The 17,413-nt window shown below is 52.3% G+C and overlaps 1 protein-coding gene across 2 annotated transcripts in view; it reads right to left on the bottom strand.

Moving 5' to 3' along the window:
- The window catches only part of PAX5 (paired box 5), a 195,485-nt gene that overhangs the window by 177,434 nt on the left and 638 nt on the right, over positions 1–17,413 (bottom strand). For both annotated transcript variants that reach the window (XM_072727915.1, XM_072727916.1), the window contains exon 2: positions 4,122–4,287. In XM_072727915.1, coding sequence (XP_072584016.1) covers positions 4,122–4,287 — 166 coding nt within the window. The remainder of the gene's footprint in view (positions 1–4,121; positions 4,288–17,413) is intronic.

The following is a 17,413-nucleotide window of genomic DNA, read 5'->3' as shown; positions in this document are numbered from 1 at the left end:
TGCCGTGAAAGATCATTTCAGGGGAAAAAAATTACTTGATTCCTTTTCTGAATCTGAGTCTTTGCTGGATGTCTCTCAACATTTACAGAGGAATTCTTGACTTCTCTTGCAAAGGAGATTATCTTGCTGTTGAGAATTTTTCTAGCAAAGGAGACATTTTAGAAACGACTGGTAATTTTTTTTTTTTAAGTAAACTCTGCACCCAATGTGGGGCCGGAACTCACAGCCCCGAGATCAAGAGTCGCACATTCTACCAATTGAGCCAGACAGGCACCCCTACGACTGGTAATTTTTCAACCTAGCAAGAGTTTATAATAGGTAAGAGAAAGAGGTGATTCTCCTCTGGGAAGAATGGGGAGTGTCACCCAAGAACAATGACTAGTTACATTTAAAGAGATGCTGAAATTCTCAGCCTGGGCAAATCTAGTTAGGGCCAAGTTAGTGGATAGTCTAGAAACAGATGAAATAATTTGGGGACAGTGATACAGAAGTGGAAATTCTGTTTTTCACTGAGAAGAGACCATAAGGCAAAACCCAACCTATCCTCCTTCTTTCTGTCATTACTGAAACACTATTATTAGTGACAAACAGGTTTTAAGAACTATCCAAGAAATTTTTACTTTGCCAGAAGTTTAGAAAGGTACCCAAATCAAGGCACACAGCAATTTCAGCAGCTTCCAATTTTGCGATAAAAAGTCATTTGTTACTATCAACACAGTAACTCCTTATTTTAGGCACAGCCCTCTAAAGTTTACAGAGCTCTTCCTCAAATTATCTGGGTCCTCACATCAATTCTAAGGGGCCAGCAGGGTTTTATGGAAGGGGAAGCTGATGATTAGAAGAATAACTGACTTGCCCAACTCCCTTCCGGAAGTTAGAGGAAGTCAGCTCTCAGATCTGATTCGGAATCCAGTGCTCTTCCCACTAGGGCAAACTGTGAAAATGAAAACGATAATGATGATGATGACCCCTGGCCACTGTAGAAAGTTTTACCGTTCACCAGGCAGTTCACCTGCATCTTTGCATTCATTCACTCACTCACTCACTAGCCACCGAGGGCCTGTGAGGACAGGCACTGTCTGGGGTGGAGGTTACAGACACACAGACAATCTTGTGCCGAGTACTCAAAACGTAGGAGTGGAATGGGAACGCGGTGTTGGCACAGCAGCTGGGAGAGCATCCCCCACAGCGCCCGCCCCCCTTGTCTGGCGGGCGGTGGCAGCACCCAGGGCTCTCCACCCATCTCACCTGAGCAGCACCAACCACGGCAGGCCGTGGCTTGACAAGGGACCTCTCTGTCTGCCTTTTGACTGACACATCAGCCAGGCCCTTAGAAGGCAACCCTGACACCCCAGGGGAGACCCCATTTGGCAACTGCATAAAGTGAGGAATCAGACTGAAGAACCGCTCTTTCATCTCAGCAAAATAGCCATGCAGCATTTTGGCTTCCGCACCACAGACAGACGGCGGCCGCCAACAGACGGTGTAGTTCGGTGCAAAACACCGAGTAAAAGCTGGAGTCAAGAGCTGGGTGTGTGAGTCAGGGTCTCTGACACTAATGAGCTGTGTGACCTTGGCCAAATCACTTAGCCTCTCTGGGCCTCTGATACCCATTTGTATAAGGGGAGGGCGTTTGCCCAGCCTGCCTCGCAGGACGCAGGCAGAACCGCAGAATGGTTAAGAAAAAGCTCTGCAAAACATAAAGAGCACGTGTTGCGGATTAAAATCCTCTGAGTGTTTATTACTGTGTAACATACCACCCAATTCCAAACGGCCTGAACCTCCCAGCCAGGCTCCAGTGAAAGAAGACAAGAGCCAGGCTTTCTGGGTGGATTTAAATGGGCCTCACATGCCACCAGGCTGTGCCTCTCGAGCCCCTCCTGAGCCCCGAGCTCTGGGGACTGAATGCCCACACTCCTGGCAAACCGCCACCTTCCCAAGATGACGGGGTCTCTGCCTGCCCCAGGGACTCTGCCTGCCTTGTCATGCAGCCTCTGAAAACCACGGCCACCACACACAGCACACTCTCTATAATCTGTCACTCCGAGTGTGCCCATCAAATTCTTCGGTGACCAAAAAAAAAAAAAAAAAAAAAGTCAGTGGATGGAACAGCCCCAGTTCAGAAATTCCCAGTCACACTGTTTTAGGGCTGAACTTGTTTCTTAAAAGGCAGTTCTAATTAGAGTGACATTTTGTCCACTGTGGTTCTTAGTTATGAAAATAATGAGCTATGAAATTCCAATTTATTGTTGACAACTTAAACGGCCAGGCACCGGAGCGGCGCATAACTTCCGAGTGCCACTCTACCTAGTGACAAATCTATTCTGGGCCTCGGGAGGCTGCCGGCTGGACCTGGGAGGGTCCTCGTCCCCGTCAGTGTCCAGGGGCGATCTGGAGGGCTCCCGGGCACCAGAACACGAGGCTCGGGCATCTGGACGTCCCCTCGGAGAAGGGCTCGGCATCTCGCCCTGAGAAGATCTCAAACAGCAAGCAAGATGTCGGCTCAGCAACGATGTCTCAGCAAAAACAAAGGACGGGCCTTCTTTCTCTCTCTCTCTCTCCCTCAGTGCGAAGAAGAGGCTTCCCAAGAAGATAGCTAAGATCCACTTGGCTCTTGAAGTCTGACACTGAGATAGTCTAAAATATTTCTTTCCTCCCTCTCTCTCTCTCTCTCCTTCTGTCTTGTCTTCACTGCTCTCTTCTAGCCTCTCTTTTTTTTTTGAATCATTCTCTTTTCTCTTCGTCTCCCTCTCTTCTCTATTTTTCTTCTTTTATTCTCACTCTCATCCTCCTGCTTAAAACCACCATGTAACGAGAACACCATGCTGATGTCCAGCCTTCCTCCCTGAACTCGGGCTGGGGCGACCTGGGGTGGGCAGGGGAGAGGGGAGACACACAAGGACTAACGTCCCCTAACGGAATGCCAGCTCCCTGGCCTTGAAACTCCTTCCCTTGGCCTCCAGCAAGGCTCTGCAAGGTTAGAAACTGCTGTTCCCTCCATCTAAGAGAATTTTTTAAATTCCAGCAGATGAAAGGGAGAGAGCACACAGAAAATCACAATGTCACTGACAGACTTCAAAATATTTATTTTCTGTTCAGGCAACTGTTCTCAAATCATCATGCAAGCCATGAGACCAAGGCTGTTTTAGGACCCAGGGAGAAAAATCCTGAGAAAGCACGGAACAACTCAACCTGAGAATACTCTGCCTGCCAGGCAGACCTCTAACAACTTCACGTGCCCAGAAACAAACCTGTGGCTTTGACTTTGGGGCACAGTGAGATGCCGATGGTCTAAGAGTCCTTGAGGCCTCCTGCCAGTCCGAGTACTGACTGGCTGGCTGGACCCGGGTCAGTCCCTTGGCCTCGTAGATTTGTTTCCTCATCTTAAAATATTCTTCCCTGGATCATACTGAGGCTCTCCCGAGAAAATAAACAGGAGTGCTCAAAGGCTGGGCTATATAGCCCTCTGGGAGAATTGGCATTGTTAGTATTTTGCTGGCAGCAAATCGACAGGTCAAGTGGCAACTTTCAAATGTCAGATCTGAGAGTTAGTGTGTGTTTGAGGGTTTTTTTTTCTCTCTCTCTAATATACACTTAGGATGCCTGTCACTACAAAGAAAACAAAACATAGAGGAGAAAAATACTACAGCCCAACATAATAAGGTTGATGATAACCCAAAGATGAAAATGACAGCTGACTCTTAAAACTGGAATGTATTTTTTGAAAACATTAAAATGAAACATTGAACCTGATAATGTGATTTTATAACCTGTGGATTTTCCATCCCGCCCTCCTCAGGCCCCGGGCTCACCTAAGATGTGTAGGGGAAATTCCCAAGGACCTCTTACTCGTGGATCCTTTGGAATAATTCACCAGGCTTTCAGAAAGCATGTCATTCCTCCTGATTGAGTCACCCTATTCCACGTGTCACTTGAAACAGGGGTTTCCCAGGGCTACTTTGAACGGCCTTGAAAGGGCTTTGCAAACTCTAAAGTACTATGCATGTTAACGAAGTGCTACCATGATTTTCAATATGTCGCGGGCACATGGGACAGCTGCTGGGTCATGTTTTCGGTCGTTAACTGAAAAATCAAGGGAAGCCTGCAGCTCCTGCCTTTACCTGCCAAGAATTTTGCTGACACAACCATGGCTGACTCGAAGCTGCCTTGAGATGTCGCAGGGCCTGACACCTTGATGAGCAAGTTCCACTATCCTTTGGCGGACTACATCCGGGAGTGGCCGTCCATTCACAAAAACCCCCCCAAGCTGATTCACTCCTCCATGTCCTGAAACAGAAACAAAAGGCGAAGGAAAGGGTGGTTAGAACCAGTCACACAGTAGTAGAAGCGTTGTTGCAAGCACCCAGAGCCCCTCTGATCAGAAATGGCCGCAGACTGGATATCTTGAGCCTAGAGTCTGATCATGCAGGCTTCATGAGCAACTCATTGCTTTTTAAAATTAACCTTTGCCTTTGTCCATCTTCACCCAGTCAATCGGGCTATTGATAACAAGCATCTCCACACTATGTTTCCTTTAGTTGCTAGCATTCGCCTTGTAATTTTTGTTAACAATGGAATATGTAAAAGACCCCAATCTATACTAGAGACACAACTTACTACAAGCATAATGCTGAGGTCTAAGGAAGATCCTGGGGAGAATATATGTTTTAAAGCACATTAATTTAAAGAGATTTTTTAAAAATAAAACTCTTTTCCTTTTAACAAATATCTGTAAAAGTGAAAAGGACTATTCCAATAAGCCTAGATCTCGGGGGAAAAAATGAATTGTTTATTTAAAGTCAGCAATTTGATTCAAGGTCTAAGGACTTAAAAAAATTTTTTAAATAGTGTCTGCTCAGTACTGAAACAAAATCCAACCACTGCCTTCACAAAAACCCTTTCTTTAAAAAGATGTGGCTCATCCCTCAACAAGGGGAAAAAATAAACAAAAAAGGTGAGGCTGAGATGCAGACTTGACCACTGTACCCTCTCAGAGCACACAAAAGAAATGGGTCAGAGGATCACATTCCACTCTATCCCATCAGGATCTGTTATACAGGAGTTTCCCTGGAATTTCTGAAATGTTTTGCCATTGACAAGCAGCTTTAGGTTGGGGGGGTGGGCTTTGGTGGTGAGAATAAGGAAGGTGGAGAAGGCTTCCGAGTCCCAGGTTTTACAAGGGCTCTGAGATGGATTTTAAGCAAAAGGAGTCAGGGAAAGTATCTTCTCCACCCAACAAGCTCCCTTCTCTTACATCAAAGTCCATCTGAAGGGAAACAGGGGTTCAAGTAAATGAAGAGTGAAACCAGTAAACACAGAGTGATCCAGGATAGCAACATCATTGACCTTGTAGCCGTTAATCAGCCATGAGCTGACATCACTGAGGACAGTCAAAAGCCAAAATCCAAGTCCAAGCATTTATTTACCAATGCTGCTGGCAGCTCAGAGGCCAACGATGGCGAAGTCTCCATCTAAACTGGCACTTGCCTGGGATTAGACTATACCAGGGTAGCTAGGGCATCTCAGACATCTCTGTCTGTCTGTCTGTCTCTCTCTCTCTCTCTCTCTCACACACACACACACACACACACACACACTCCAGTTCTAAAACATAAAATAGCCACCTCATGTCAGCTATCCGCCCCCAAACATTCAATTACATATCTAGGTTCATGAACAACATCTGAAATAAAAGGGGAAAAACACCCATAACATAACCTATTTCCTTAAAACTGCCAAAGCAATTCACTAAAGTTTTCCATGAGGGTCCTAATTGAATATTTCCCCAAATTTCCAAGCTTAGGCTGATTTCAAGGAAAAACACAATTTTATAGGTAATGACAGTACTTAATTCTAATTCTTAGTTGAATTTCTCTCTGATTTTTGAAATGAGCTTTAATTGGTTTTGATTGTTCTGAAACATCCCAAACATAAGAAAAAAGGAAAACCATCCCAAACAGGATTTCGCACTTAGAAACAAAACTGCATAGTTCACCTAAAACAGAAAGATTAGAGCCACCCCTGGTCAAGGGCCTTAGGAAGGCTTTGTTCCAGGGTTGGGAACACCTAATAAAAAGGGATTGTACAGATCTTTAAAGAACACGCTGGATTGAAGAAAGTAAATTCAAAATTGGTACAAGCTCATCTGAGAGGACCAAAATGAAGCGAAAAACATCCAGCACACTTTTTGGATAGCCTATTATCCAGGCCGTGTGACCCATTTGCAACTGCTTATTCCCTATACCACTGGCAATTTAACATTTCTGCCCAAAACACAGCGGCAACCTTCAGAGGACTTCAATTCCAAGAGCAGTCCTGCAGGACATATGTGAGTTTTGGGGATTGTTCGCATGATGGAAAAATCCCAAGGATCCGACACTCTAGGTGACAGCAGGTCCCCAAATCCTCTACTTTTGACCACAAAGACAAGGCTACCAATGTTCTTCGGGGCCTGACCCATATAACTACAGCTGACACCAGATTCAGGATGACCTGGCCCCCGTCTCCCTCAACTTCCTGGAAAGACTCCCAAACTCCCTGGAAAGGCTGAGCCCTCTCGCCTCAATCACAGTCCTACCTAATAGAGCATTTCAAGGGTGGTGGGTAGGTAATTTACCTGGTCTGAGAAGGCAATGTCTCCCACTTACCCTGAGACTGGAAAGAAGTAAAACCTGAAGCCTGAGAGCAGGAGGCAGGATGGGGAAAGAAAAGAGGAAAAGGAAGGGGGAAGGATGCAAAGCGTGGAAACAGATAGACAGCAAGGACAGAGAGCCTGGAAGGGAAGCCTCAGGTTAGAAAGGCAGAGAAGGGGGGGAAGGAATGCATTGGCTAGTACAGGCAAAGAAAAGAAAGGTGAGTGTGGTGTACAGTGGGAGGCAAGAAGACCAGAAGAGAAAATGGAGGAAGCCCAGTATAGGGGCATCTGGGAGACAGGGGACTTGTTTGGAGAGGAATCTTTGTTTTTCGGTACCCCAGCTCCAGCCCTGCATCTCCTGAGAGAACCCAAGGTCCAGGCTCTACTTCCTACAGACTCCAGCTGGGTGAGGGTTCATCCCACATGAAGGTGCAGGTTCTCAGCTACCCTTCTCAGGGCCAAGTAGAATTTTAGGAGAGCCTAACACAGGGACGGATGCAAACAAATCAAGGCAAAAACTAGGAAACTGACACACAGATACAAGGGAAACACAGCCCCACCCCCACAGGGCAGACCAAGCAGGGTTTCGAGGTTGGGGGAGAGGGTTGAAGATACCCCCTGAGGCCTTTGTGTCTCTGGTCCGTGAGGGTTGGCCTGCATAGATGTTCCCTAGGCCCTGATAAGGGCATATTACCCACCAGGGGCCCTCTCCAAACCCCAAAGACCATGGCTAGGTAAAGGGTTGTAGGGAGAGGGCCTCTGCTGACTCAGTGGGAAGACCCTACTCCAAAATCCCACAGGGTTCTTGAAATTCCTCCTAGTAACACAGGAGAGGGTAAATGAAGAGGCACTCAGAAATGCAAACAGGGACACGGGGAAAAAAGCGGGGATGAAATTTCCTCAATGGGCGCAAACCAACAGACACACGCTGACATAGATGGACAGTCGGGTCATGGATACAGATAGAGGTAAACCACAGAGAGTGTCTTGCACATGTGTGTGCTTACTCAGAACAGTCCACTGCCCTCTCTCTGGAATCTTAGTCTCGCCCTCTCCCCTTCAGGGAATCCTGGAAGACCCTAGAACCAGCTCCAGCTTTGCACATGTGAACTTCCTGTCAGTCTTTTTGTCTCTCTGACTTCAATATCATACTCTGTAAAATGGGTTTAGCTGAAGGTTTAGATGACACTCAGGTAGGAGGCTGGCCATAAAAGTGCTTTATAACTGGAAACCATACCTGGGGGAAGGAAACATCAAGGCAGGGGTGGTGGGAGGCCATTGTGCTGATGAAAATGATGAGTCTAGAATAGGGGGTAAGGGCAGGAGAACACCGATTTCCCAGCAGTGCCTTCCCCTCCCCCAACACCACCTCCTCCCAGAAGCTGTCCTGCTCCAAGAGGGTGGGGGCAGGGAAGTAGGCGGAAAGAAGCTGACCAGGGCCAGGAAGGAAGATGAGGAAGTGGGACTTAGTCTGAACCCCTACTATACCAGCAATCTCTCAGGATCTACTGTGCACCCCCTCCATCACCAACAAATTGGGGCCAAGGGTGGGCCTACATTGTACAAGCAAATAGCTTTAGGCGTCAGAACCCAGGGCGCTTCCAGAGGAGCCAGCTCTGAAAGCTAGGCTGGCTGGGGCCCAGCCCCCACCATGCTGCCAGGAAGATTGAAACCGGGAGGAGGGAGCAGTTCTCGAGGAGGGGGCAGATGAAGGCCTGGACGAGGAGGGACAGAGACACAGGCATTTTCGGTTGGCCAACCAGCCCCTGGAAGGAACCACCCTCTCCACCCTCATGCTCTGCCTGGAGATCACTGATTCTGATGCTGTCTCCCCAAGGGCCCTGCGAACCCCGGGGCTCCAGGCTCTGCGTAGGAGGCAGTGAGGCTATGTGGATTCTGGCTGGCGAAGAGAGACCACGCAGGGGTCAGCCCTCCTCATTTTGTCCCCCAGTCACTCCTTGGCTGAGCTAAAGCCTTGCCCACCTCTCAGGGTATTGACCCCAACTCGTTTGTTTTGTCGCTCACTCTTGGAGAGCAGATCCTCCCCGGAGTATGGCTCAAGTCTGCGCAGGAGACGGCTGCCGGGGCGCTGGGGTCACCATGGACTGGAAACCGTTTTGGCACAGGCCCCAAATGGTGAGGAATCGTTTGGGGTAGGACCGGTGCTAGCGGCTTCTCTGCGCAAATCTCCCCACTGCTTTGGTGGATTACCTTGTGTTCGCGAAATTGACACAAAGAGAAAGTGACCTGCCCGCAACCAGCCCGGCGGCTTAGATCAGCATTTCCCGGCTTGCCAGGCCACTCCGCCCTCCGGGGCAGAAACCGACAATTCGCTCGCCGGGGAAGCTTGCCTTCTCTCCAGCCGGGTCTATGCTGCCTTTGTTAAATAGGGGACTCACGGCTGGGTAAGCAGGAGCCTGGGCTGTCTGAGGGGAACCTGGCTTGGGGTAAGCTCCCTGTCCGGGAGCAACTCCCTGACCTGCCGCCCGCCCGTGGGGACCCGAGCTGGGCACCCGGCTGGATGCCGCCAAAGCCTGGCGCCTTGCTCCGGCCCAGCTCTACAGCGTGCATAAGGGAAACACGATTCGTTCCACTTGGAATTTCCTTGAAATCTCCGAATCTAATCCGGCGTTAACTCACCGTGAGAGGAGCGCTCATCTCACAGGAGGCTGTGCTAAAGGGTGAACCGGCAGATCCTGGCGGGTCAGGCAGCCCAGTCTGCCTTGCCTGGTGCCCAGAATGACCCTTCCAGTCTCCTGCACACCCGTGGCTTTCAGAAAAGGGGGGGGGGTGTTGGCGACGCCTGTTATGATGAACTGACTTCTTGATTTTTTTTTTAAAGGGGAGAAGCTATCATGTGGCAAGTGTCCTGAAGAGAAGGACTTGATAGTGTCTTTAAGGGTATCTCTATTTAAATTGGCAGCTTCTAAGCTCAGCTGAGGGGCTGCCACTGCGTTAATTTTTTCAAATCCCACTACTCAACTCCAGAACGCCTTTAGAGCTCTGGACTTGGTGTCTTCGCTTACCTCTCGGCCTCTTCCTCCACACATACAAGCACACAGGCGTGGCTGGGGCCCCAATTTCCCTCCAAGCTTCAGTCCTCCTCAGCCCCAGGGCTGCAAAAGGCGACACCGGGGCAGGGGTGTGGGGCGCTGTCTGGGACTCAAGACTGACCTCTCCCTACAACTTCCTGCCCTCCGACTAGCCAGTCCTAGAGCCCTCTTCAGGTCCGAGCCAGGATTCTCCCGACAGGCAGAGATGTTGCTGCCGGAGCCCTGAGAGGCTGCAGCTGGAAGCCTATACTACCCGGTTGCTGGAGGCGGGATTCCCCGTGGCAGGTGCTCCGGCCGGGGAGCCGGGCGCGTAGTTGCACATGCCCTGCCCGGGAGCACTTCACTTTGCCAACTTGACTGCGCAGCTACGGGAGTCCTGAGTCCTCCCGGGCCTGGCTCCTGCCCCGCGGTCCGGCACACCCCACCCCGTCCCGGCCGGAGAGTGAGAGAAGCGAGCTCGCCGCCTACTTACTATGCATGGATGCAAACGGGTCGTGCTTACAGTGTATTTCCATCGGGGCGCTCCAGACTGCAGGCCGGCCCACGCCGCCGCCTCCCGGCGCCAAGGGGCTGCCCAGCGCGGCGAGGGAGCCGCGCCGCCAGGCCGGGTATGCGCGGTCGGGGCTCCGACAGCGCCGCTGGAGCCTCGGGGCCGCTCTCCGAGCCGCTCCGCCGGAGGTCGCCGAGAGCTGCGTCCGCAGGCGGGAAACGGCGCTGCTGCGGTCCGGCCGGGAGCGGGGCGCCCAACTCCCGGTGCCTCTCCTCCGGGGCTGTCTCAGGCAGCGGCCGCGGGCCGGAGCCGGAGTAGCTGCGGCCAGGGACCCGGCAGCTGCGGGGGCATAGCGCAGGGGCCCGGCCTCCCGCAGGAGCGGCTCTGAGGAGGCCTGCGGGACGCACGGCCCTGGGCTTCGGTGCGCGGGCAGCGAGGCCCGAGGGCTGCCGGGCTGGTTCCGCGGCCTCGCCCGCTGCCTCTGGAGTCTCCCCTCGACTCCTCGGCTCTGCCGGATCCCTCCCCCGCCTCTGCGTCTCCGGGGCTCCGAGTTGCAGCCCCAGCCTCTCCGCACCCGGCAATCCGACGCCTCGGACGAAGTTGCAAAGAACTTCCTCTCCGGCGGCGCTGGGGCCCCCGCGGGCTCGGGGACGCTTCCGCCACTGACGCTGGGGCCGTGACTCCGAGTCCCCAAGGCGCTCGCAGCTCTCCACCGCCGGACCCTCCGCCGTCAAAGTTCCCCCGGCCCCCGAGGATGCCCCATCGCTGGGACCGGGAAGGGGGACCACAGCGGCGACCTCCTCCGCGTCTGAGTGTCTGCCTCGCGCGCACCAACTCCTCGAGCCCCCCTGCCCTCTCTCAGGGGTCTGGGTCCACTGTTTTCCAGTTGCCTCTTCCGGGACGGCCGCCGCGCCTGCCCCCCGGCGTGTAGCGAGGGACGGAGATAACGGACGGTCCCCTCCACCAGGGCCGCCGGGACCGCGGGTGCCGAGATGCAGCCGCTGTCGGCTTCGGCTGCCCGCGCTGCCGCCGCCGCCGCCGCCGCCGCCGCCGCCGCCGCCGCCGCCGCCGGCGCTAGCCCTCCGCCTGCTCGGCGCGCACAGTGCGCCACCGCGCCGCCCCGAAGCCGCTTTCAGGACCCGCTGCGTGTGGACAGCGCCGCCCGGGGCTCAGCCTCCCTCCGGGCGGGGGCGGGGCGGGGGCTGACCTGCCAATCACGCTCCATCAAGCCAATCAGAGCTGCGGCAGCCGGCCCTGGCCCGAGACACCGCCCCATTGGCTGAGCCACCGGCGGGCTCCGCCTGATTAGCGGATACCTGGGCAATAGGAGAGAATGGGGGGCGGGGCCCAGGCGGCGGCGCCACGTTCATTGACAAACGCGCGGGGCGAAGGCCTAGTGGAGCGCGGGTGGGGGGAGGGGTCGGGGGGATCCACGCGGGGCCTGGAGAGTCCCTTCGCAGACGCGGCGGGAGCCTGACCTCCCTGCCACAGCGTCGGGACCCTGGGACACCCTGAGGGGCTGGGGGCAGCCAGAGTGGGGGCGAGGAGGTGAAGGGTGACGGAGGAAGAGCAGTCTCCTGAAAACATACACGCGGATGGTGGAGGAGAATAGGAGCGCAGGAGAGATCCAGCGTCCAATCTGAGCACCGCCAGATTCGCGACGGACTCGCAACGTGCGCACATCTGCCCTACTCCGACCTCAGTTTCCTCATCTGTGAAATGGGTGGAGTCGGCTTACCTAGACTTTCACGGAAGCTCCTTCCAGAGGAAAAACTTCGCAGTTTTGTCAAGCGCCTACTAAGCCGCTGCTGTCGCCTCTTCGTCCAACCCCCTTCCTCGATTTTACCCTCAGGGGATCTCAATTCTGCGCTAACAGAAAGGCAGAGACCTTAAGGGGAGAGAAATCTCACACTCCTTTAAAAGTCTGTAATCAGGGTGCTCCTGGGCGAGGAAACAGATTGTGGCTTTGGACCAGGTTGTTCAAGCACTGAGCCCAGAGTCTCTCTTTCCAGTCTCAGACCAGAGGTTGCCAGATGCTTTGGGGGCTAGTGATGCACAACTGAAGGCTTCTGTTTCCAGGGGTAATTCTGCATCTGGCGCAAGGCTTCTTGGGAACTAAACGAAGCCAGTCGCGTTAGTCCAGTGCTAATGAGCGTTCCTGAAGCTGGCAGGTAGGCAGGCGAGTTCTATCTGCAACTATCTATCCAGCCATGCTACCAGGCTGCTGTCAAGAAAACCCCACCTTCCCTCTTCCAGGGAAGTTCCTGTTGCTTTTAAGACGAGATGGGTAGATTTCTAGCAGACTCTCCGGATCCAGAAGGGCAGAGTTTGGTCCAGCAAGTCTCAGTTTCTCAGCGGTGTGAGGCCCTGGGACCACAATCAAAGGAATGTACTTTGAAAAGGAAGCCTGTGACAACTATACTACACTCAGGGGGCAAAGTCACTGAAGACTACTGTGACTCCTGTGCCCGCAGCTCCTGCAAGTGGTCCAAAGACCCACTATTTCTAATTCACAAGTAATGATCCTCTAATAGTAAACATAAGTCCACAAAAAAAAAAAAAAAAAAAAAAAAAGAGGAAGGGCTCTGAGATGGCTTCTCCAGATCTGAGCTTATAAGGAAGACAGCCCAGGTTGACCCTGAGAAGGCTCTTGGTTCATTCTCTGCCTCAGTCTCCCTTCTCTCTACCTCTACCCCATTTCTCACACCCTACATTGGGGTCAGCCCTCAGTCTCACCTCCTGTTACTGTCCCAGACCCAGCTGCCCCTGACCGGTAGATAAGTTTCCGGTGCTGACACCGTCCCCACCCCCTCCAGGGCACAGCTGCGTTAAACGGCCCCAGGCGGGCCTCTAGGGGCCCAGAAGGCTGTAATGTGCACTGGGGTGGAGTGGCTGCATTCTCTCCTTTGTCTGGAATCCCGCAGGTCCAGATCCTGGGGGATAGAGGGGAACCTCCAAGTCCTTCCTCCACTCCCTCAACCCTACCTCTGCCTTGAAGCAGGAAGAACGCAAAAGCCTAGAGGAACCTGGATGAATTAAAGTTCTCACATTCTCTCCACCCCCAAGGTGAATGGTGGATAAAAAGTGACTAGAATTCGACGTGATGGCTCAGCGTTCCTGGAGAAGCGGGAGTCTGGGAACTCTCTGAGGGATGCAGCCAGTGACACCTCCACCTCCAGCCCTTCTCATTGAGTTCAGGCTTAGAAACTCAAATTCTAAAGTCTTAGAGCCTAAAGGGCCCTGAGGCTATGTTTTCCCCCATTTTACAGATGCCTAACCTGAGGCGAGGAGGGCTTTGTCCAAGGTCACATAGAAAGCCTAGAGTAGAGGCAAGGCTGTGGGCTGGGAACTTCTTTCTCAGAAGGGCCTCTCCAGAGCCACTCTTGGGATAGCAGGGAGTTTGGGGGTGGAGTGAGGGGGTGTATGCTCCCAAATCAAACAATCCAGTTAGGTAGGGTATGCCGGTAAAAACCAGTTTTTCTCCCAATACCTGTGCGGCAGGGACAGAATCCTGAGTACTGCCGGGATGGGATGGAACCACAGATATTAACCGAGCAGGAACAGCTTGGATTCCCATTTCACACAGAGAGTGTGCAGCTTCAGGACAGTGTTGGGCTGCCTAATTTGTGGGGCGACAGGTGCCCAGGACAGAGGAAGTTTCCCTTTGGGTAGGGCTATTCACCGCCTCCAAGCGGGCTGTCTTCCGGGAACTTCTTCTAATGCCAAGAGGCGCCACCAGACCTGACAACCTGGCCACCTAGCCCAGCCTTACAGGCTACCAAATGGCGACCCAAGAAGTTACACAACTAGCCCAAGATTACACAGCGATTCTATGACAGAGCTGGGCTTCTGAGCCACAGCCTTGCCTCCTCCCAGGGCTCACCAGCACACAAGTCGGTGAGACTAGCAGGGAGACAAGTAATGAGAAATAGACCAGACTAGCAGGGAGCTGGTCTCAAAGCCCTGGCACTGAATCCTGTCGGACCTCGCTGTGTGTTAACAGTTGGGGGTTACGTTCCCCCAACCACACAACTTTGGGCAGGGTCCCCTGTGCTAAGCGCTGGTGGTGGAGATTGGGAAAGGAAACTATCCGGGAAGAAACTCAATTTACAGAAGTCGAATTGTCTTTGAAAGTTCTGCTATTGAAAGAAAGCCCATTGAGAATTATTGAGAAGCCAAAATACCTGCAGAGGAACATGTCCACCTTGATCTTGAGCCAGCAACTGGCTGTCACTCAGAACAGGCTCCCTCCCTGTCTCCCCTTTCTCTCCGCAGGGTCACCCCCTACAGTAAAGCCTGGGGCCTCTGGGGGGGGGGGGGGTTTGAGGCTGCTGTAGGGCTCTAGGGCCCTGAAATCGACTCTTCCAGCCCACATCCCTGCTCTTGCTTCAGGCAAAGCAAGGTTTACAGGGCTCAGATTAGTTGCTCAATTTGGGAGACTTAGAGATGCTGCTCCCATCTCAGCCCTAACTTGGTAGGTCCTCTCTCTGAAACCTTCATTTTATTTTGTTTTTTTAAGGTTTGGTTTTGTTCAGTATCTCTATACCCAACATGGAGGCTTCCACTCACAACCCCAAGCTCAAGAATCGCATGCTCTTTTGACTGAGCCAGCCAGGTGCTCCCTCTCTGACCCTCATTTTAAAAAGTATCAAAGAGAGAGAGCAACTGACTCAGGTTATGCAGATAGTTGGGCAGAGTGGATTCCTGTGTGATTCCTGCAGCTGGATCAGGATCTTCCTGTAGGCATTGTTGAAGTAGGTGGAATTTACCAAAATTTTCAAAAACCATGTAAACTGCCTTTGTCAGGGTTTGCTATCTCCACCAATGCGCCCTGCAGGACAGGCACTCTGGCACTACCTTTTTCTCTCCCAAAGATTTCAGGCTAAAGGCCCCTTCTCCTAGGGCTCAGCTTCCCTCTGTATCTAATGGGGAGAAGAACCCCTGAGATGAGGCCTCCCAACGTTCTGAAAGATAGAGATCCATGGTTAGGGAGGACTGTTATTCCAACATGCTCATTCTGGATGCTGGGAGACTGGATGCTGATGCTCAGACAATGTTCGGCCTCTCCTAGCCTTCCTGGCCCTGGACTCCTTAAGCCAGCTTGGCCAATAGTCGTTTTTCTCCAAGGGGGACCTTGACAGATGGAGCTCTATCTCCTCTCTTGGCAAGAATGAGAGGTCTAAGGGTAGAGAAGTCACCTTCCAGTCCTACTCCCTCCATACCTCTTGCTATATGATGTCAGACAAGTCCTTGCCCCTCTCTGGACATCAGTTTTTCCTTTTTTGGTACCCCAATGAAGAAGCTAGACAGGAGGATCTTTAAGTGGTTCTGGTGGTTCTATGCTCAAGGCTGACCTTACCTGATCTGGGCCTTAGAGCTAAAAGGGTATATACACTCTTTCCCCATTGTACAGATGGGGAAACTGAGGTCATGAGAGAGAATGGAACACAGCTCTGAAGGAAGGAAAAGGAGGTCAAGTGGCCCATTAAAGGCCTTGAAGTTGGGAGATGGGAAAAGTCCAGACAAAACCCCTGAAACCAGACATGGATGTCCGTCCCTCCCCCAACCCCCTCCCCCCCCACCAGCTTTTCAGCTCTCTCCCCTTCCCCAGCTAGGACCTAGGCAGGTGCAGACAGGAGGAAGTGTCACCTGAGAGATGTGCCCTCTGCAAGGCTGGCAGCCCTTACCCCAGCCCAAAGGAGAAGAGGGGGCGTGGCTCTCCAGATTTTTAAACTGGGGCCAGACTAGGACCCCCCCAGCCCCACCCAGGTCGGCCTTACTGAGGAATGAAATGCTTTATTGATTAAACGATTATTCAGGCGATTGAACTAATCAAAGAGCCCATCGACCGCCCTGAATTACATTCTTGGTAGACAGCTCGTAGGGAGAGGCAGCCGTGCCAGCCACGCAGACACTCCCCCAGACCCTCACGTGCCTCTGACCCATTCCCAACACACACAGAATGCCTAGTCCTCTTTCTGGGAAGGGCAATTCTTGGAGTCCCAGCTACCAAGGGACCCAAGGCGGGGAGGGAAGGTGGGATGGAGCAGAGTCGGTTTCCAGGTTCCCTTTCTTGCACCTTCGCCCAGGAATCCTTTTTAATTCCCCACCTCTTAGATTTCTGCCCTCACTTATTACAATTCTGGAAATCTACCTACACCCAGGGAGTTGTCCTGGGCTTACAGTTTAAGTCCACCCCCTCTCTCTCTGCTTTTTGACCTGTATTTAAGGTTGGGGGTGGAGGTAAAGCCTCAAAGATCCTCAAAGATTCCAAAGAAGTGGAATAATTCTTGCCAGCAGGGCCAGGAGTGTGTTTGGGGGAGGCTAGTACACTTGGCCTAATGAGTAAAAGAGTCTCCTATACCCAGCTTTAATCTCAGGACAAACTGAGGCCTCCTGCTGCCTGCCACCTCCTCTTAGATATAAACACACTCTACTACCTACTGCCTGGGCCTGTGGGTGGCACACTGGGCCCTGTGCCAGGAAGGACTGTGTGCATACAGGCACCAGAGTTGAATGCTAGGCACACATGCTCATCTACTTGTGCTCTCCTTCATTGGAGCAGCACCCACAAGATAAAACCCAACCAACACAGGACACACTCACACACACAGACACACACACACACACACCATTGTCAAAGTCTTAGTCTTGTCTAGGTGAAAGTGAAGGCAGGCTGGAGGTCCCTAGAAATGTCACAAGTGGCCCAAAGGTTGCCTGCCCTCACCTGCTAAGGTTGTGCCTGCCACAGGAGATGATTTTATACAAATGGTACACTCAACAGTGCCCAGAGTGAAACAGTGTGCACCACTCATCGAGGGACTGCACCCCCTGAAATCACACGTCCACTCCTGGTTCTCCCAACAGAATGTGACCTGAGCCTAACTATTAACAGGCTTAGCCCAACAGACCCACCAGAGCGCTGGATCCACCTCTGAGCCTAGAGGCAGGCACTTTTGTGTACGTTGGCATGTACACAGTGAACAACTGTTGAGTTCCAAAAATGGAGGGGTCAGTGTAACGAACTCCTTCTCAACTCCAAAAGCACTGGGATACGACTGGTGAACCCAGAGTAGATATGCCCTCAGACACTTACCCAAATTACATATACTCCACTCACAGACACACATTTTGGATACGCAGAGTACAGTACTCAGAAATACCAACTAAGAAACATGCACTAACACACTCATGAATATAAGGATACACATACACACAGGCACATAAATCCTTGGT

Source organism: Vulpes vulpes, chromosome 12 (genome assembly GCF_048418805.1).
Source record: "Vulpes vulpes isolate BD-2025 chromosome 12, VulVul3, whole genome shotgun sequence".
Lineage (NCBI taxonomy): Eukaryota > Metazoa > Chordata > Mammalia > Carnivora > Canidae > Vulpes > Vulpes vulpes.
Note: the sequence above shows the minus strand (reverse complement) of the source record. Positions and strands in the feature narration are given on the sequence as shown.